Raw genomic sequence first — 22780 nt, forward strand, 5'->3', positions numbered from 1 at the left:
GAAATATCTAGAATTTAACTATTCTAGAATTGACTTTGGTAAAGAATTTCAAACCTAATGTTATTTATATCTCTTTAATCACTCAGTTCATCATCAGCCACTTGTAAAATGTTATGTCATTTGCCAAACCACTTTATACCATACAGTGTCATGGGAAGCCAGAGCCTACCTGGCAAGCAATGAGTGCAAGGCAGGGAACACCCTGGACCGGGCTAGCCATTTGTAAAATGATTTACACATATTATTACTATTGTTTATTTCCAAATTTTGTTGTTGTATCATTACAATTGTATATTGTATACATTGCATCCATGTGCAGATATTTCTTTTTATTTTTAATTACTTAAATTACATATTTGTAATTACTTTATTATTAATTACTAATAGCCATAAAAACAATTTAATGTTCTAATTTCTTTTCAAGCATCATATCATTGTAGTATTTTAAGTCTTATATTCCCTCTTCCTTTGGTGCTTATTAAGTGTTTTCTTAGAATATCTGTCTATTATCCATAGCCACCTCATCCTGGGGAGGGCCATAGGATGCCTCCCTAATTGTCATGGTAGAAATCCCACCTCCAGGGGGCGCTCAGTCTCCCGATCTAACCCTTTGTGTCACATTGTCATGCCTGCACAGAAAATCACTTTTCACCTGGTTTGTGTTAATAAACCCTCGTGTGTCTTCCCTGACATCTGTCGCCAGCATCTGTAATCTGCTCCTGCCGTCACTCATAGGGTTAGAAAATGGTCAGTCAAAGACCACCATTCGTAACAGAATGCAGAGCCACTACAAGGACTCTGCGGGTGGTGAGGTTATTGAAGAACCCTGGATCTCTCCTGAACTTTATCCGTGTTGATAAGATCTTGCTTTTGATAAACTCCAATGGATATTATGGAAACGTTTAAAATACAGATTTTTTTCCTTGATCAATGTTTATGGATACATTTGATTTTTTTTTTCTTGTGTGAAGGACTACTTTTGCTTTTCTTTGTTTTGGTTAAACAACCTTTGGAGTGACTTATGTTTTGGAAACTTTTGTTGGAGAGTTTTCGGGGGAGGTTTTGTTTTTTTCAAAGGGCAACGGAGCTGCCCTTTAGGGGGAGGGTAATGTTACAATACATCCCACCTCCGTGGGGTTCTCCAACTCCCGATCTATCTCAGTTTCCTCATTTAAGGCGTAAATCAGGCTGACACTTACAGCTCTTTTGGGTGTGCCTGATTGTCACGCCATTACCTGTCTATATAAACCTAGGGCTTTCTATGCTCTGGGATCTGTATCATAAGATGTATGCCTGGGGATAAGGCCTGACCCAGGAATCCTGAGCCCTGAGCCTAATGATTACCCTGTGGCTACTTTTGTGAATTTTGGCAGTACTCCTGGATTCTTGTGTTCCTGTCTATGATTCCTTGTATTAGATTTTGTGGATATTTTCCTTGTTCCCGAGAATGCTCAAGTCGAGTTCCTGTTTCCTTGAATAATGGATCCTTCCATTTACTGGACTGTGGACTGTATTTTGGTTATTGTTGTGGATCTGGTTTTGGTCTTGGATGCCTATTTGCATTAACCCTTTGTGTCACATTGTCACGCCTGCATGGAAAATCACTTGTCACCTGGTTCATGTTAGTAAACCCTTGTGTGTCATCCCTGACATCTGCCTCCAGCGTCTGCAATCCATTCCTGCCATCACGCATAGGGTCTGAAAATGGTCAAAGACCACCATTCATAACACTAATGATACATTAGTTCAGACTTAAACCAGAGAATGACACAGACGATGATTTAATCGCAACCACATTATTAATTTAATCTAATTAATTTAATCTCTACTACCTCATTTTCGGAAAGTCCTCCATTCTGAATAGCTCAGACAGCTCCAGATTGCCTTTTAGTTTGAGATGGGTCAATCCACTGAGGTCATCTAGGGGAAGATTTGTTAACTGATTGTATGCCAGATCTCTGTCAGAACAACAGAAAAGGGTCTGAGTATTGAAAAAACAGTCATGGTAAACTTGATATTTAATTTCTTTAGCAGGCTGCTGAATTAAGTTCAACTTGCTTAAAGACTCTTACAGAAAAAATCTTATTTTCTCTTAAAGCTATAAATCATGAAATATACTGAATATACTTACAGTTTGACCAGGGACTGTAGAGAAGCAAAGGTATCACGGTGAATGGTCTTAATTTGATTCCAACTAAGGTCTCTAGGACAGAAGCACAAATTAAACATTTTTCATCAGGATTAATAGCGTCTAAATAACGTATTTTTCTATTGTATACAAGGCTAAACCTAAGAGATCGTAAAAGGCTGGGTGAACTGGGTGACAGAATTGTCTGTACACGGACTTCTACCCACTATTAATCTACTCTATTTCTTTTTGTTCATTCATTTACCCTATAACATTTCACACAACACAGCCCCCAAACTATTAACTTACTAATTTCTTTTTTCACTTCAATCAACACACACAGCAGCTCATGTTCTGGAGTGTACTCACCCCTGCCCAAGGTCCTTCTCTGTCCCTGCAGTGGACACATGACAGACGTCACCTGTTATCAGAGAGCCAGGCCACCTCTGCTACTTTTGTGAAACATCCTTCTGACTACACTTCCTGCTCTCTGATCAGCCAGCTAAACAAACAATCCACTGTCTTTCAGCTCCAGGTTTAATAACTTCTTGGTAGGTTGACCTTTCAACTCAGTGGTTGCCATTCAGAAATTCACAAACAAAAAGTATTTTATACTGTTTCACTTTACCATTTTTTCTCTCATCCACATTTCACACACTTGGGCATGAAAAGACAGAGAAGAGCTGTTGCAGTATGAAACTACACTTCCAGCTCCTGGCACCACTCTGGGCTCCTAGATCTCCTGGCAGGGAAGGCTGCATTTTTGCTGTTTTCCTGCACACCATGCTCAAATGTGATCAACAGCTCCTCAGCCATCCAGGTCACACCTCTTCTCCAGTGACTCCCCGGTACACATACAACCTTACATGTTTTTCATGTCAGTAAACAGCAACTCCACTGTCAAACTTTGCCACAGCATCTAGCACCTTCTACTGCTTCCGTCTTGGACTCTCTCTGAAAGCTCCGATGGATAGTAATGATTGCATTCCTGATGTATTTCATATACCTCCATGGTACTCACAGGCAACCACTATTGCTAAATTTGCACGCAACCAAACTCTCTTCTCATAACAAACACTGTGCTGCTTTTTCCTTGTAGCTCAGCAGTCCTCCAGCTGTTAGCTCCCAGTTAACCAGCCACTGGTGTCTCTGGCAAACTCACGAAAAAACGCTCTTGTTGCTTCCAGTAACTATGTCCAACACTCTTACAAGCTGCCAGTGTCTCTCTCTCATGCTCAGCTAGCCTACGTGACACACAAACACAAAATTCACTGTGGGTTCAGGAGAATTCTCAAGTTTCCCTTCTGTCTGAAATTTGTTGTACCCTCACTAACTGTTTGGAAATAAATGAAACTGCAGTGCAGTAAACTGTTGATCAAACTACTGTTGATGACATCATGTCAGAATAAAATGTTTATTGCAAAAGGATACAAAGGTCCCAGTTTGAAGTTCAAATTTTTATTCTTTTGTTTGCAGGAAGTATTTGTTCCATAATACTGATATCTTTAGAACAGTGATGTCTTCATTAGTGTGAATATCACTATTGAAGAGCTGAGCTAATAATAGAAATGATGTGTTATGAATTATTTTGCTTCATATTCTTCTCAGTGTAATAGCTAATACAGTAAATCCACAACATTAATGGTGACGCACAATAGTGTGAAACAATTCACTGAGCTGGGAAACGGCTTAGTTAAGTTCTTTAGAAGTTCTTTGCTCTAATTATTACTTCAAAAAACATTTGGTTGGGTAGTGTATATTCTCATAAGGTAACTTAAAATATGTAACACAAATTCTGCCATGAAAAAACGCAAATGTATTTTAATATAAAATGAATCATATCAATTTTCAGTGGATGTCGTGTCTGGATTACTGAGGATGTTAAGATACAATGAGCACCAGGAAGCTGTTTTAAAAAAAAGATATTACCCAGTTAGCCAGATAACTAGACTGATTCTTCTAAAGGGCCATTGGCTGACTTGAAGGATGTTCAATAGGATTTTATATTTAAAATGGCAGGTGGCAGGTGTTACAACACAGAACACCAGGGACTGAGGCAGACAGGTTTTACAGCCATCTGCTCTTTATTGTACATGACATAGAACTGCCAGAGAATGTCAAAAACACGGTAAGGCACCTACAGTAGGTGCCGTAATGCAGTAACCCAAAACAGAAGTGCAAAAGTGTCATAAACATAAGCGAACGCTGTACGCAACAAAACAGCATGAACACCAGCATAAAATACTGTTGCAAGCAACAAAAAGAAAATTAATTAATGATGGGGTTGTTGCTATTTTACAAAGCAACTTGAGCACAGATCTTTGCAGCCACCTGCCAAGAACGTGGCATATCGTATTCTGACACATGTGCTCCCTTACTAATGTATTTCTGATACCCCTTTCAGCGGTCTCGAAATGTTTCACTGCTGAAAACCAGGGGAATTAACTAAATATGTCAAACATTTCTCTTTAAGAGATACACCACTTTATTTTATTTGGAGATAACATGGTAAAATTAAAGTGGGTTACACTATACTAAGCTACGTGCTGACATTTTACATTGAAAACGTCAATATTACAATTGTTAAGAATTGTGGCAATTGTATTTGTATACTGAATACTTTTGGAAAGTAACCTCTTGCCACAACACTATTTATGCTATTTACTGAGCTTGGCAAATAATGAAAGCTTTAATGAAGCCTGCCATATGCAAGGGGATGTTAAAATTAGTATGTTAAATATTAAAATTCCTATGTAGCACAAAAAAAGTCCTACTGTATGTGGGAGATTATGAAGTCCTAATCTGGAGATTGTGGAAACATCTGAGGTTAGAACATCTGAAAGGAGAACACCCAATTTCACAATCAACAGGGGAAGGCCGGTAGCTACCCGTGTTTGTTCTTGTTATTAGAAAGACTGTAAGTGTCTCAGTTAAGAACAGCTAGGTTTAAAACAGGCAAGATTCAAGACTCTATCTCTTAGGAGCTGGTAGGCTCAGCAAAGGAAGTCAAGCGAGGGAGATACCAGGGTTAGCTGTCTTCTGATAGTGTTCTGGCACTATATCTCGGAAAAGAAAGCAGCTTGGAATCTACTTTCAGAAGCACAAATTGGCACAAATGTAACACTAACAAATGAGGTGGGTTTCACTGTTTGTGCTGTTTGTAGGGGGTCAACTTCATGGAGCAGAGATAGGCTCCAGTACCCCCTTACCTGAAGCTGGATTTGGGGAAAACCAGGGTGAGGGGGGTAAAGGACCACATTGTTCAGGATAGCCAGGAATGAAATGTGTACCTAACACTACGCAGAGTTTCTTCGCTGTGGAGGAAAAAGGCATGTCAGGTCTCCGATTTTAGCTGGTTTTAGAGAATGGAGATGCTGGACTACTCCTTTAAGACATTTAAGTTTTGGTAAACTTGTGTTTATGGGGGTAATTTGTTTAATGTGTTCTATGTGTCTGGGGAAATGATAGAAATTGTTGTGTTATGAGGATACTGTGTAATGAGTAGATTGACAAACTAATAAAATGGAATATTATGAAGGGTGACTGTCTTGCCTGGTCTGTGGGTACACTGGTGGTTCTGAGAGATAAGAAGAATGTGTTGTGGAGAAAAAGGGATCCTAGCACCATTTTAACTTGCTAATTGGCATAGTCAGCTACAAAGCTAACTTTTAAAAGCACTCCCTGCATTCAGTCTTCCTTAGAAAAAGTTTAGAAATGAACAACAAGAATGATTTCTGGTCTTAGGGATTTGTCATATATAATATATCTATATATGGTATATATATATAGTAAATAATCTATACATATTACATAGAACATGGAACGGACATAGGGAGGAGATGTTTCACGAAATATAGAAATGGGGCTAACTGAAAGTGATGGGAACGATTGCAAAATTGGTAAAGACATCTCTGCTGGAGAGATGTGTAATATAGGAGGTGTAGAACTTTATTAAGAAAAGAGAATCCAGGTTCAAGAGCTAAAGCTAGAGGAAGCAAGAGATATTCAAACAATATGGGTCATTTTAGACAACAATTCTAAAAACACAGTGTATGCTATGAACCACCAAATGGTGATTGTAATTCTACACTATATAATTTATGTGCAAAAGATGCAGCAGCTTTTACAGAAGAGCTTCAACTAAATTAGTGTCAGCAGCAGAAAGCAAAGTAGTAGACATTATTAGTCAGTTTACTGTAATATCTATGTAACAAAATGCTTGTATTAATCTCACTGTTTCAACAAGACAGAGTGAGGCAAACAGAGAACCCTCAGGGAATTGGAGCCATGATATGGAATGATTTGAAGTATCCAAATCAAGACTTTACAATTTCACTGTAAGGAAATTGTACTTTTAAGGAATGAAACACAATTTAAATGTTGTAAAAAATAAATAAGCAAAAATATGTTTAATAAATTAATAAAAATGGTGTCTAGTCAAACAAAAAGGATAGAATGAATTGCAAGCAAACTGGAAAGGCCAAGAGAGGAGAAGAATCTATTGTAATAGTAATAAAACTGTGCTTCTCAAACTCTGGTACGCAAGCCACTGGTGGTACGCAGAGCGCCCCTAGGCGGTACACCAGATGACCCTGGAAATTTGTTGTGTGCACTGAACAATTGGGTAGGGTTTTCATATTTTCTATTTGAATAAAATTATTTTTTGTGTCAAATATGCAGCCTACGTACTTAGCTACGTCAATACAGAGCATGCTAATACTTGAGTGGAAACAAGAGCTACTATGTAATTCCATACCATTGTATAGGAATGCGTGCTACGAATCTAAGTAACAAATAGCATTAAAAGAAATTATCTTTAGCAAATAAGGAGGCAGGAGAATGTGCGTGATTTTGGAACATTGCCAATCTTGTAAGCACAGGAAAGCGTGATACATAACAGAAAGATATCTCTGTTCAAGGACTGTTCAAGGTTAATTTGAGAAAAATACAACAAGCATCTCTGTGTTTCGCTTCCATGCGCATGAAATAAAAACTTCTTTTTACTTCTGAGACGGACTCCAGACTGTCTTTTAAGGGGAAACGGGGAAAAATGCAAGCTTGTGGATTCCTAAAGCAGGTAACACTATTGGTGAAGAACTTTGTTTACCATTGGAAAAAAAGCTGACATGTATTATGTGTGAAGAAAAAGCTGCTAAACAGCTCGACCTGCTGCCCCTTTCAAATGATACAGTCACTCATAGAATTATTGAAAAGGCAGATGATGTCAAATGTATGCTGACAGAGCGCATTAAGATGAGCAGTTGCTTTTCACTGCAATAAGATGAGTCTGTAGATGTTGTTGATTTGGCCAATTTGCTCCTTTACATTAGATAATAGTTTGAGGGCATGTCCCATGAGGACTTTCTGTTCTGTAAACTGCAACCAACAAGAACTACAGGAGAGCACATATTTCATCTTCTGAATGAATTAATAGAAGAGAATGACATTGACTGGAAAAAATTAATTGGAGTTTGTACAGATGGTGCTAGAGCGATGGCAAGCTGACATAGCGGTGTAGTTGCACGAATTAGAAAGGTTGCTCGAGATTTGAAGTAAACGCACTGCAGCATCCACCACAAGGCCTTGGTCGTCAAGAAAATGCCTGAGGATTTAAAATCTGTTTTAGACTCTACTGTCAAAGTTGCAGATTATATCAAGGCTCGATCAATAAATTCAAGTCTGTTCTGTGTGCTTTGTAATGAAATGGGCAGCAAACATGTGCAGCTTTTGCTACATACTGAAGTGAGATTGTTATCAAGAGGCAAAGTGCTCACAAGGCTCTTTGAACTGTGCTCTGAGGTACAGATGTTTTTGCATGACCATCCCTCTCCTTTGGCAAGTCTATTTGATAATCCAGTGTGGCTGGTAAAATTAGCCTACCTGGTTGATATATTCTCACATTTGAATGAACTGGATATGGGACTGCAGGGGCTCTCTTTAATAATTTTTGAAGTGTCTGACAAGATCACAGTTATGAAGAAAAAGCTGCAGCTTTTTGTTAATAAAATCAACACAAGTGAAGTCTCTGCTTTCCCAACTTTGGAGAACTATCTGCACATATATGGTGTGGTACTTGATGCTGCGTGATGTGATTGCAGTGCACCTCTTGTCATTGGAAGAACAGTTCTCAGAGTATTTTCCATTTGAGGCCACACCAGAGTGGATCAGGAACCCCTTTACTGTTAATGTTGTAGGAATACCCAAGCATCTGACCTATGCTGAACCAGAGAAGTTGCTCGAGTTATCATCTGCTGCGACTTTGATGTCAGAATTGAAAAAACAGTCACTGTTGGATTTCAGGATCCAAAGACAGAGTGAATACCCAGCCCTCTCATTAAAGGCTGTGCGGTTTTTGATGCCTTTTGCTACTACCTACCTTTGTGAGAAAGGCTTCACTTCTCTCACTGCAATCAAGACATAGCACCGAACCAAAATGGATGCTGAGCCAGCTCTGCATTTGAAACTCATTGCCCTCGTCCCTGACATTGCAAGGCTTTGCTCAGATACAGGCTCACCCCTCTCACTGAAATGGTAAGTGTTCAGTGCTATTTTTATTATATGTGTGAGTGTGCATGTGCACGTACTTATGTTGGTCATTGAGATTTTCTTTGGTTCCTATGAGAAGATGACTTGTAGGTGGTACTTTGATGCTTTGGATTGATCAGGGGTGGTACTTGGTCGAAAATATTTGAGAACCACTATAAAAGTTTCTTACAATAATACAATAGCAAAATACACAAAAATTAAGAAATATGTATCCATAACAATAATGAAAAAACTCTGGACAATGAAAGAGAAATGGATGATGTAATAAAAGAGTGCTTCATGTCACGAAGCATCTTTCAGGACCCTATGCAGACAGCACAATCCGGAAGGGATTGAGAAAACATGGGGGAAAAGACTAGGTTAGGGGCTGGAAGGAGAACAGGGGGCATGTCCAAGGTGCGCAGGTGTTCGGGAGGGTGTGTCCAGGGCAAACAAGTCCAAGGGAGTCCGTAAGATAAACCAGAGAAAGCCAATGTCCAAATCTGGGTGATCCATCCTGACACAGACAAGATAAATCTGAGGCAAAAAAAACTAAGAATATTATAGATCTGTAGATATCAAACAGAGGGCTAACAATGAACAGGTTGATGATAGGGCAGATGAGTACTGAGAGAAAGTACTTATCAAGGTCCACAAAAAGGACAGGAATGGGAAGAAAGAGTCCAGGGAAACAGGAGTGGAAAGAAATAAAAGTTATTTAAATTATAAATGGTTTTAAGCTGCAAACTAAGTAAAGCAACTTTAGTAGCCCTGCAAAATTAATTTTGATCTGTGATTGTTACGGTGACTGTAAAAAGGTCAGCCGTGACAAGAATTTAATGCAGGTGTGATCTCTGAGTTAGTAGACAGGAGAAGGATGTTAGATTTTAATCTTTGTGACAAAAGGAGGAGCAGTTTCAGGTGTCGTTTCTAAGCATTATAATATGTTAATTTTAGGACTTGAAGAAAAATGTTCACTTAGGGTACTTATCACAACATTTCCTTAGACTGAAGAAACAGTGATTAAAAAACACTTTCTTCCTGTTTGCTTTTCACTTTATTTGTTTTTCTGTTTCTCTATATATTTTCAATGTAATATTTCTTCAGAAAGAGGACTGCTTTTTGGTTGCTGCAAAAGAAAATAAGTGTAGCTTTCATTTAGAATGTGTACACAGACAGTGCCAACCTGGCAAACTGGTTTAATGGATGGAAAGAAGAGGCTGTTTTAATTTATGGAATGAGCTTCGCTGCAGTTGCTACAGATTTTAAACCACAATGTTGTACTGTAACTGAAAAAATCTGGTAAATATGTTAAAAATAGATAGAGGATGAATTTAAAGAATCTCTTAGCTTAATGAAATTCTAAAAATGATGATACAAGCCAAAGAATATAAGAGATACCATGCTTGATACTTTGGTGTTCAATCACCTGGCAAAGAAATCCCCAGCCTCCAAAACACTAACACTTTGTTGTACTCAAATCTAAGAGAAAGTCGCCTCAGCTGGAAAGTTTCACAGGAGCCAATTGGAGAATGGATTAATGAAAAACATGTACTGTGTGCAGGTGAAGGTGACGAAATGGAATAGAACAAGTCAACAAATAGCAGTGCAGCCACCAAATCCTTGGATCTTGGATCTTGGAGCATGGATCTCGGAGCTCTGTGGTGGGAAGCAGAAGACACTGCAGTGACCCAGAATGAGTAGTCTGAGATGAACAGTACAGACATGGTAATAAGAAAAGAATGGGTAATGAGCTACTGCTTGCTGAAATTTGTTAGCACTGAATGGAAGAGGAGGGATTTGAAGCAGAACCCAACCAAGAAGAAGAATTATCAGCACCATTTGCAGGTGGAACCTTGGGAATGGGAATGAGAAGAGGTTCAAAAGGGTATCAGTTGACCGTCTAGATGCCAACACTAAGAGAAGGGGCTAAATGGTGGGTGGGTAGGGTATTCATCACTGTAGCAGCCAAGGCCATGGTCACCAGGGACAGCAAGGACTGTGATGCCATGTGCTGCACTTTCAGGGCAAAGTGAGTGTCATTGACCAGGAGCACTGACGGGTCCAGAGAAAAGTGAGGAGTGGGGAAAGGACAGACATGAAACAACTAATATAGGTATGGGCTATAGATGCAGTGGGGTGGACTCTCAAGCATAATGGTAGGGAGGAAGGGATAGGGTAAGAAGGATTAGGAAAAGAGAGAACTGGGAGAAAGTTCCAGGGAGTGTTGATTACATGGGGACAAGTGAAAAAAGAGCAAACAACATAGGAGAGGAAGAGGCCAGTTGTTTTCCATGGGGAATTTAAGGCTGAAGACCTGCTTGTTTTAGGAGAGGTCAAAAGTGACTCTACTCCAGAGAGTGCAAGTTCAGATGTTGACATCCTCCCAATCTTCAGTTGAAGGATTGTTAAGGGTTTTTAGTGAATTAAATCTTGGTGACAGGTTTAACTTTCATTTTCCTATGTTTAATTGCTTATCAGATGATGCTCCCTGGGCATGTATTTTTGATAAAGAGGAGGTAGTTAAGGAAAACAGATATGCACATGAAACAGGTATGAGGTAGGCTGCAGAACTAGTGTTGGCTTATAAATAAGCTTTTTAGAGTTAAGAGTCTGGCTAATTTGTCAATGCAATGGCATAGGTTTTGATGTGTGGATTCTATGCCATTGTAGTTAAAGAGACCATAGGAGTAGACTTATTGGGTGAAGCAGTGATATTTTTACCTGAAGAAGAGGAGGTGCAGGGTTTGGTGGATATTGGATGTTATTACCCTTTCTCTGCACTCACAACTTATTTTCATTAGTGTGTAGTGGCAATGCTTATTAATAAGACAAAATTAAGTGTTGCTGTGCTTTCCTAAATGAGGCCCCATCTCTCTCTCATCTCTGTGGTTCAGCCACAGAGAAGCTATTCATGCAGGTTCTGATTTTCTCTCAGGTAAGGAGCAGCTCCCAAATGGTGATGCGCCCAGCCATTCTTGATCAATGGCCATTCTTGGTGCCTATCTGTCTGTGAGGTTCTTGGGAACATCTGGATTGATGTCCTATATGTCAGAGGTCATTGTTACTCATCTCTCACTTTCCAACCAACCAACCAGTAACCTGCAGGGCGTGGTAACCATGTGGGTCTGAAATGCCTGCTAAACTTTTGACCAATCATCACCTGTCTTGGTTCTGGTTTAAAAGACAATGAGAGCTCAGAAACTTTACTTCTCCGGCCAATTTTCACACCCTTAGACAATCATGTGATGGCCAGTATTGTCTGTATAGGGTCTGGAACCTTGTTTCAGCAAAGTGTCGGCCAGAGGAATGCTTGTACATAAATCGCTATCCAACGCCAATGTGGACGCTTCGCTTGATCACCAGAGTATACATAAGTTTTTATTCAGCAGCAGCGCTACACTGGGAGCAAACCAAGTTTCTTCCCCCTAAAGAGTGACTTGCTCAGACCTGCGGTTACCCTCTGTGCATAGAAACTTTTTACTAGTCAGCCAGACTAGTAGTAGGTCCCTGAAAGAGACACTGTTGGGCGCATCGCCACAGCAGAAATCTCTCCTCTTAATGCGTCCGACTCTGAGTTGCACCCTGACTGGTTGGCCGGGAGCCAGAGGACATTGAGACATCGCCTATTGAATGCCGCAGCAATTGGATGCAGCCGCTAGCTGGTCTTTGGTGTCTGTATCAGGAAATACAAATCCATATCTAGATAAGTAAACCCAATGTTTTACATTGCATCTTGAGAATTAAATTGTTACCTCAACACAAGTTGATATCAATCAATTCATATGAGAAATGTATTTACTTTTGAGTAGCTAATGTAGAATTTATATTAATGAAACTGATTCACGATAATATAGCGGAACAGTATACTGAAGCATATTCTTTGTTTGTATCTCTCTGTGTTTTGCATCTCTTTGTGATTATATACCTTGTATTTTGATAACCCTAACAGTAAAATCTGCCATCTGTATCCAGGCAGACTGTTATGTTTTAAATGTACAATTTATGTATTAATACATTTATCTCATCTATTGAATCCGTGTTTGTGCATCACTGATTGATTGATTTTCTAATAGCCATACAAATCACCTCGTGATTACTGCTAAAATTAATAAATTGTCCCTGTAAATTCACAAAAGAATTGAAAGGCCCTAAAGTATAGATTCCTTCAAAAGGTGGATAGGATATGAAAGAGTTTTTTTTTATAGCATGTGCAAAAACGTAATCTGGTTAGCTGTATTTTTATAGGGGGATGTTGGAAGAGTGGGTTTGGATCATAATTAAGTGGAATTTTAAAGTTTCTACATTTAAGTGACTGCAGACATACAAATTATGGATGGATAAAGAAGTAAGTTGAGTCTGTTTGTCTCTGTATAAGCCACCACTGCAGAAACATTATGAAGATTTACAGTGCAGGGTATTATACAATGTTTTAGCTACAAGCCCTTTTCTTTCTGTGATTCAGCATGGTGCTTCTGGTTAAGGAAATTTTTTTTAGTAATTGTGAAACTATTTTCATTGTAACTTACAGTACATTGTTCCAGACAGCAATCTCTGTTTAGTTTCTTTAAAGATTTGTTCATAGATCTGAAGATCCAGTTGTTTTAATGCTTTTACACTTGGTTAAAATTCTGACAACAGACATATGTGTTAGGTACTATACATATGGCTAATTTTCTTCAGGCTAAAGTTACTGTATTAAAGAAATATAAGAATCAGGAAAGGAAGGTTATGAGGGGCCATTTTGTAGGGATTGGCATTTTCTTACATGAGGGTAGAATTCTCTTGTTATAAATAATAAATCAAATCAACATGTTTGGGAAAAATGGGGGCGTGGAGGAGATGGTGTTCTCAGTAAAGGATTGGGGTTTGTATATTAATTTTTAAACATACTTTTTTTGAGGGGAGTTATAAAAATAAAAATGACTACGTTCAAGAATAGTATTTATTGTGTTTACATTTTTGGGGTCTATTATGATTCCAAGACCTTAAATACTTTAAAAAATAATTGTTTTGATTGCTGTAATTGTTTTGATTGCTGTATAGGACAGGGTACTGTGTGGATTGTGGTTTATGGACTGTTTTATGTTTTAGGTTGGTTATATCAGTGGTTCTCAAACTTTTTGGACCAAGTACCACCCCTAATCCAACCAAAGCATCCAAGTACCACCTACAAGTCATCATCTCATAGGAACCCCAGAAATTATCAATGACCAACATGAGCGCATGTGCACACACACTCACACATACATATAATAAATATTATAATAATAAACTTTGTTTGATATATTAAAATGTGGCTTCTCAAAGTGTTTTATAGAAAAAAAGCATAAAACACATAAAAATAAAAAAGCACCATTTCAGTGAGAGGGGTGAGCCTGTTTAGTCGAGCAAAGCAGATGTGAATTAATTTTTCGAGCCTTGATACAATTCACAACAGTCTAACAGATTTTAAATCGTCAGGCATTTTCTTGATGGCAAAGGTCTCGCGGTGGATGTTGCAATGCATCCATTAATTTCTGGAGCAACTTTTCTAATTCGTGCAACTACACCGCTGTGTCGGCTTGTCATTGCTCTAGCACCGTCTGTACAAACTCCGACACATTTTATCCAGTCGATGCCATTCTCTTCGATAAATTCATCCAGAAGCTGAAATACGTGCTCTCCTGTAGTTCCTGTTGGTAGCGGCTTACAGAACAGAAAGTCCTCACGGGACGTACCCTCAAACTCGTATCTAACGTAGACGAGCAAATTGGCCAAATCGACTACAGACTCATCTAATTGCAGTGAAAAACATCTGCTCATCTTAACGCGCGCTGTCAGCGTACTTTTGATATAATCCTTCATTTCAATAATTCTATGAATGACTGTGTCTTTCGGGGGGTGCAGCAGGTCGAGCTGTTCAGCAGCTTTTTCTCCACACATAATAGTGTGGGGCTTACCTGCTTTAGCAATCCGCAAGCTTTCATTTTTCCACGTTTCCGTTTTTATTTCAGTGTTTATTTTAAGTATTTATTTCATGCGCATGGGAGAGAAACACAGAGACGCTCGGTGTATTTTTCTCAAATTAACTTAGAACAGTTCTTAAATATTTTTCTGTTATTTTTCACGCTTTCCTGTGCTCACAAGATTACCAGCGTTCGTAGCACGCATTTCTATGCATTCCTGTGTTTACAACGTTGGCATTGTTCCAAAATCACGCACATTCTCCTTTCTCCCTATTTGCTACAGATACAGTAGCTTTTTTTAAATACAATTGGTCACTTGCGTCCGTAGCACGCATTCCTATAGAGTGGTATAGAATTACAGAGTATCTCTTGTGTCCACTGAAGTATTAGCGCGCACTGTATCGTAGTACGTAGGCTGCGTATTCGACACGTATAAAAATACAAAATATGAAAACCCGTCCCGATTTTTTCAGCGCACACAACACAGTTCCAGGGTCATTTGGCGTACCACCTGGTGGCACGCCACGTACCACTGCCGGTACGCGTACCACAGTTTGAGAACCACTGGGTTATATTATTAAAACAAATGGAAGGTCATTGGACAGGCAGCACAGTGGTGGAGTAATAAGCATTTCTGGCTTGCAACTCTGGGACCCTGGGTTTAATTCCAAACCAGGAGTGATCTATGTGGAGTTTGTCTGTTTCCCTGTTTTTTGTGTGGGTTCCCTCTGCTGATTTCCTCACACAGTCCAAAGACATATTGGTATAGTAGGTTGGCTTCTGGGAAAATTGGCCCTGTTGTCAGTGTATGAGCATGTGTCTGTATTCGTGTTTTTCAACCCCACTAGTGTCCCATCCAAAGTGTACCCTGTCTATAACCTGTTGCTTGCCAAGTTCTGGCTCCCTCGCTATCCTGAATTGGATGAAGCTGTTAGAAAATGAATGGATACTTTACTTCTGGCCAGATAATGACCTAAGTCTTAAGGTTGTCATTTTCATTGACAATTTGTTCTCAATTGAGTTATCTAGTGGAATAAATATATTTTGTGTCTCCTCAATATAGATTTTCAAAAATCTATTGTCAAAATATCATATTTCTATATATACATTTGCCAAAAAGAAATGTTTTATTAACACATTGGTGTATGATGGGTGCTTGTATAAGAGGATTGCTCAATGAAGCTCAGTTTACATCTTGTCCATTTTGTACTAGGAGAGAAGTTTTTTGCAAGCATTATTATAACTACTCCTGTTCCTAAAAAACAGAGAATACTGCTAAATCATCTATTATTTAAAATAGACAGTCTATTTATTAAATTAAAAAGACGATATATAGAGTATGAACCCTTATCACAAGTTTACATGGAACAAAACATAAAAAAGAACAACTAATGATACTCACACTTCACAACATGCAGAATGACGAGAAAGTGCTTTTACTAATATCTTTGATAAAGTGTAAGTTTTAAACATTTAAAGCAAAGCACATCAAATTCTCCATTGCACAAGTGGACAAATAATTTGTTACCACTAGAGGCAGTTAAAAGCGGTACTCACATTGAGCGCAGAGAGGTAAGCTGCTGGAATGTAGCTGCACTAATCTCTTTGATTTGATTGTGTTGGAGACCTCTGAAAATTAAGCAATGAGACAAAAACACACTGTATTTCAAATATTTTTTAGAAATACTAACAGTAGTAAGATTTTGGTCCAGTTAGATATGATATGAACATTTTTGTGATAAGATTTTTTTAGGAAAAACAATGTAGAACCTCTATTGGTTTTTAAGTCAGATTTTTTAAATAGTATGTACAAATTCTTAATAAAACAAAAGACATTGAGACATATTGCAGGGAATCTAAGAATTATAAGACTGGCCCAATGGTTAGCAATGCTGCCAGTTTTGCAGCACAGGGTCCGGTTCTGCACACAGCAATGGCTGCATAGTGCTATTGCTTTTCACCTGATTGGAAATGTATTACATTTTAAATTATGAAACATGGTCATGCACCCAGCCAAGACACATAAAAGGAGATTAAATATTCCCATAATGTGTGACAGTTAATTTTGTTGATCTGTTTTCAAATATTGTGATTACAGAAAATGTGAGAGAAGGAATAATTCTGCAATTTCCCTCACGGGATCAATAAAGTATCTATCTATAATGGTAACCTTGCTTCATTGATAGATATGATGTTTTTTCTATCATTACATGTACCAGACGATAAGAATTGCTAAAGCTGATGGAGATTCAAGTTGGATGGTAAAATACAGACTAAATACTTCCAACACTGTTATCTGTTTTCATTTAAAGTTCTTATGTGCATATTATTTCATGAGCACTGAAGCTTTCATTGACCTTTTTTAGCTGTTTTTTAGCTTTAATGATTATTCAACAGTTGCTCATTACATTTGGCAAAAGGTCCATGCGCTCAGACATCTAGGATAAGGATGACAACTGTGTTTTCCATGTTTGAGTCCCTGCCTGCACACAGAAACCTTGTATATCAGGTGGAATTATACCTCTGGGTTAAGAACATAAGCAATGTTGCAAATGAAGGGAGGCCATTTGGGCCATCTAGGATGTTTGGTAGTTTTTAGTTAATTCATCCATCCAGTCACGTCTTGAAATAAACGATGATATTGACTTAAATAAGGCTGGGTAGCTTGTTCCATGCTACCACAACCCTTTAGTTAAAGAAGTGCCCTGTATTCACTCTTTTGAATGCACTTTCATGTAGTTTCCACTTGTGTCCTCTGGTTCATGTCTGTTAATTCTGAAGAAGTCCTACAGTGACACAATAAAAAACTGATCTGTTTAAGAAGATCGATTTAAGATGGATTCTGCTGCTGAAAAAGCTGAGAGCAGACTGGTCTCAACTCTGACTGCAACTGCAGTGAAGATTCTTGGGGGTTTAGTGACCTGGAGTTTTCTTTGAACGGGTGAAAGAACAAGGAAGGGACAGGGAGCTGTGCAGCTGAGATCAACATTTGCGAGAATGAGTGTCAAATGGAATCACGCAAAATGAAACATATATAAAGCATTGTGTGCCAAGAATTGACACTTCATAATAAAAAAAGACTTGGTCTTATTGATGACCTTTGTCAGCAAAAAAGTCCATACATTTTCTATTTCTGGAAAAAAGTACCTTCCACCCAGCTTTTTTATACATAGGTTTAGGTGAAGCTGAACATATTGGATTTTCCTCATGTTTGAACAATAAAAGTTCATTTTCTGAGTTTATTCATCATTCCACTGGTTTTGGCACAGCACAGAGACATGTTGGTTTAAGCTACAAGGTTTAAGCTTGAGATATAATAAATTATTTTTATTTACTTTTATTTTCCTGTGTTTTTAAGTGGTCAAAGGCAATACTTAAGTATAAATTTTCACTTAAGTACAGGTGATGCAAAATGAATAAAAAAGCAATATGTAATAACTGCAATTAAATAATTAGATAGTACATTGTCAAAGAAACTGATTATATAAAAAAAAATATGAGGGTGGATCTATCTGCGTAGCACACAAATTTGGTATATTAACCTAATGAAAAAAGCACCACATCTGTTCTTTTAATTTAACTTGATCACTGAGATATATGATGATTTTCTGACACTATTAACTATTAAGGTTTTGTTTTCTAGTGACACACAGAGTGGAAATGTAAACAGTGCTACTACAGGTTTTTGATTAGTTCACCAGTTGAACCATCCTTCCATTTTCAAATCAGTGGTACCTTGCTCCATGATTAGTCGTACACATCCTAATCTCAACTTTAAAAGCAATGAGTCAATGTTCTTAAATGAAAGTAGAATAACTGATCTATTGAAGAAAATATTTTCAATCAGCTGTGAAAATATGCCTCAAGCTAACAAAAGACAATATTCCAAATTAATTATATTAGCAGAACTGGGACATAAATGTTACAGGTACTTTAGATAAACAAATCTTGTGGGCCTAATGGAATTCTACCAATTGTACTTAAGAATTGTACTTAAGTACTTAATTGTACTTAAGAAACAAAAAATTGTATTTTTAGACCCTTAATAAAACAGTCAAACATAATTGAGATAATATCCACTGACAAGAAACTTGCTAATGTAGCACTAATATAGCATCCCTAAAAAGGTTGATAAAACTGAACGAATTATTAGGAACAAGTAAAGACTTATTACATGCTGAAAAGAGAATAAAAAAAAACAACATTTCAACTATGGAGCCTTCTTCAGGTGTGAATAAGTAATTATTATCTTATATCTTATCTTATCAGAGCATCATTGGTTTGGCAAAAGAATTCTAAGGACAGTCAGTATGAAAAGGTACATCAGTAATGAATGGGGATATGATAGGGTATCCCCATCCATAAGACTTTTGATAGTAATATTTATAAAAGTATTATAAGTTATTAAAATGATAAATTCTCAAATTATAAGCTGCATACATTCAGGAAAATCCACATTTAGACTGAAATCTGATAATAGGATCTGTGTTAGCACCACAGTATTTCATGATTTATATAAATGATTTAGATTCTGTTATTTATCAAACTATTGAATTCTGTAGATGACACCAAAACAAAAGGAAACATTGTAGAAGATACAAATTTTCAAACCGACTAATACATCATTCTAAAATAAAAGACCGGGCAAACACTTGGCAGATTATATGTAGACAAGTGCATTGTGCTAGCTGCAGGAAGGAGAAAAAAAAGTTTTAAATATAAGAAGGAAAATGAAAAACCTGGGACTTTGGCTTTTATGTTTAAAAATGTTTACATCTTCTAGACAATGAACGGAAGCAATCAAAAAACAAAGTAAATGCTAAAATCCACATTTCAATTATATTGTACTGATGTTATGTTCAAATTGCAAAGAGTTCCTGGTCCTACACTGACAATCTAAAGAACTGTTTTTTAGTTTTTAAATAAAAGATGGGACCTGATTCAAGTATGCAAAATTCTCAAAGGCACTGATAAAGTTAACACAATGGACTTCAATGGACTCAATAGTGAAACACAAATCAAAGACACAAGTGGAAACTTAGGGCATGTGCTCTGAAAACTAAAAAAATAAGAAGATACTTTTTTCTTTCTTAAACTTAGTGGGAGCCTGGAACAAGGCACCCATCCATATTGTCAATTGATAATCACTTCTTTCAATAATTCACCAGATGTGATTGTCTGGTCAATTAGATTGTAGAAGCAAGATAGGCCAAATGGCCTTCTTTTATTTGTAACCAGGGGCATAGTCACGGGTGGGCCTGGGTGGGCCAAGACCCGCCCTGATTGATCCTAGGCCTACCCAATCTGTCCAAAGCAATTTAAGATTTTTTTTCCTTGTCTGCGTTACATGATTAGCTTTTTAGTGTTACGTGTTTGATTTTTTCATCGTATGCAATTTGCTATTGGCTGTATCTTTTGTGACCAATAAGAAAATTATGTAAATACAGTGGGGCGGTGCATGCGTAACCGTAGCCTAAATGGCTTTCGTTGTCGTCAGACACTCTTAGAGCTATCTAGTGCTAGGTTTTCAGTTTATTAGCCAACATGGCAAAACAAATGCATTTATGTTTTTCATAACACAGTGTGTAGATGACCAGACCAGCCCTGAAACAAATAAGACACATGAGATGCTAGAGGCATCTTGGGTTTAAGGAGTACAGCCTGGCTTCCTGAATACAAGTGTTTCTGGAATGCGGCAGTGCAGGTGTTTGCTTGTAGCAGCTTGATACATGCTCAACCTGTAGGAGTTAAGCACGAAGAGGTTCTAAAATTTCTCCTGTAAACAAATTATAAGTTTAGGAATGTTTGAATAACATTAAGATAGATAGATGCGAGTGTGCATTTTACAGATAACTATTCATATTGCCTCTAATTGCCCTGCAGTATTTTTAAGAGAAAGACATTTACAGAGCTAAAATACATCCAAACTATATATTTGACGCTTTTATTAGCAGACCATTCTTAAATTTAAAGGTACGATTAATTGGTTAACACTGTAATGTGACTATACCAATTCAGTGTTAAGTGTTGTGGGAAGTAAGTCAATTTCCAAATTTGGTGTCTTTTGGCATCGAAAATAGAATACTAATTTCGTGGGATTCATACAAGTTTAAAAGCATCATGAAGGATCAAACAAGATCTTCAGAACTTAATATTTTAATACCTTCGCAGATTTATTCTAATGGTGCCTCACTCGATATTACCCTTGGGGCGATGCATTTACTCCAACCTCTGACATCCATATGTGGATGCACGTTCTTTTGGTATGTTATGCTAAAGTCCACTGAATATTTAAAGGCAAGATAAACCCTGCATGGTATTTTAAAAACAATATTTCGGATGGATTTTGAATCTTGCATTTTGCGCTGTGTTCATTGTGTTTTGCAATAAAATATTTTCAGAGTAACCTGTAAAACTACTGAACAATCTAAAAACAGGCATACAAAATATTTAGAACTGTTACAAGCAACAAGTGAAAATGAGCTCTTGCAGCTTTTCTTAAAGGCTGGTTCCTTAGAGAACTTATGTGTTATGACAAAGGCAAATCTGGGTCCAGCATTTGAAGATAAGGTGTAATTGAGAAACTGAGTGGAATACCATGGACTGCAATGTATATTTTCCTTTTCAGTTTGCATAATATTAAAATACAGATGATAATCAAATGTTAACTTCTGGTGGCTGTTATATTTGCTTCAACATAAGGGGACAAAAAATTAAAAAAATCGTACTTAATTTTTTAATAATATTGTGGCACCCTCTCCTGGCGTTGCGGTAGAAGAGTGCCCAGCTAGTGTGTGCGGCGAAGGGCAGGACGAGAGTAGTAGTGGCCAGGGCTGCTCACCAATTGTGGAATGGGTGTACACAATTGTAATAGTGTACACTATTACATAAATAGTTTCCCCAGTTTGGCAACCCCTTTTATACCTGAAGCCACTTACCACCCTATACCTACGTATGTGTGCCCAAAATGACCCTAGTGTGTTGTACCATGTTTCTATTGCGTTTTCTCCCTTCTTGCTGCTGCTGTGCTGATATACGTGTATCTCAATAAAAGCGCTCGTGCTGTCAACTAAAAGAGCTTGAGTGCCTGTCGTTCACCCTCGCTGGACGTGCCACGCTACAATATTTTTTATTCTACAAAAAAGATACACACTTACATTTCCTCAAGGCGGTGACAGCCGTAAAAACTGGGCAGCTCCTGTATCTGATTATTAGACAGTTCCCTGTAAAACACAATGGCAAAATACTGTATGTACAGTTTATCAGACTTTTAGTGATTCTTTCTAAAACTAAGAAATGGAAGAAATACTGCATTTTGTGAATACAAAATATTAGGAACAACTCAGTGTCCATGTTTTTCATTCAGTAATACAATTCTTAAAGACAAAAACCCATATGTTGAGATGCTTACAATCTCTGTCATTGGACATGCTTTTTCTGAAATAACAAAATATACAGTAGTTCAGAATATGACAAGTCATGTCATGTCATTTACCAAACTGCTTTACAGCGTACAGTGTCTCAGGAAGCGTACCCGGCAAGCAACGAGCACAAGGCAGGGTACACGCTGGATGGGGAGCCAGTCCATCGCAGGGAGAGTTCAAGCCAATTATGCATGGGGACAATTTGGAGGCCACAATAAGGGCCAAGGGGGGAAAGATAAGGTCAAAGGGGCCTGAACTCCCTACTCTTATCAAGAAATGCCTGGGGATCTTTAATGACCACTGAGAGTCAGGACCTCAGTTTAACGTCTCATCTGAAAGACGGCACCCACTACAGTACAGTGTCCCTGCCACTATACCAGGGCATTAGGACGCACACAGACCACAGGGTGGGTGCCCCCTGCTGGTCCCAGCAGCAACCATAGCTTCCCAGGAGGTCTCCCATCCAGGTACTGACCAGGTTCAACCTTGCTTAGTTTCAGTGGGTAGCCAGTTCAGAGCTACAGTATGACAAGTTTAAAGATAAGATAAACATTTTCATTAAAAATTGGTAAGGTAAGGATCGAAATTGTTTCCCCTTCAGGAACAGGAGTTTTCATGATCAACAAGCAGACAATTAGAAGTAATCTAATTTTCAGTGACTTAATAGGTTTTGTGTAAACTCAGGGTTCTTCATGTTTTCTTTTACATTGTGTATGGTTATAAATAAACATTATAACTTATAAGAAATTCTCTTT

General features: G+C 38.0%; 1 protein-coding gene across 1 annotated transcript in view; it reads right to left on the minus strand.

Moving 5' to 3' along the window:
• Positions 1-22780, minus strand: part of lgr6 (leucine-rich repeat containing G protein-coupled receptor 6) — a 265732-nt gene that overhangs the window by 13960 nt on the left and 228992 nt on the right. The window contains exons 12-15 of the mRNA XM_088921620.1: positions 21759-21824; positions 16159-16230; positions 2132-2203; positions 1833-1958 (exon numbers count right to left, since the gene is read on the minus strand). Of these exons, the coding sequence (XP_088777746.1) occupies positions 1833-1958; positions 2132-2203; positions 16159-16230; positions 21759-21824 (336 nt within the window). The remainder of the gene's footprint in view (positions 1-1832; positions 1959-2131; positions 2204-16158; positions 16231-21758; positions 21825-22780) is intronic.

Source organism: Atractosteus spatula, chromosome 7 (assembly GCF_055471065.1).
Source record: "Atractosteus spatula isolate fAtrSpa1 chromosome 7, fAtrSpa1.hap1, whole genome shotgun sequence".
NCBI lineage: Eukaryota > Metazoa > Chordata > Actinopteri > Semionotiformes > Lepisosteidae > Atractosteus > Atractosteus spatula.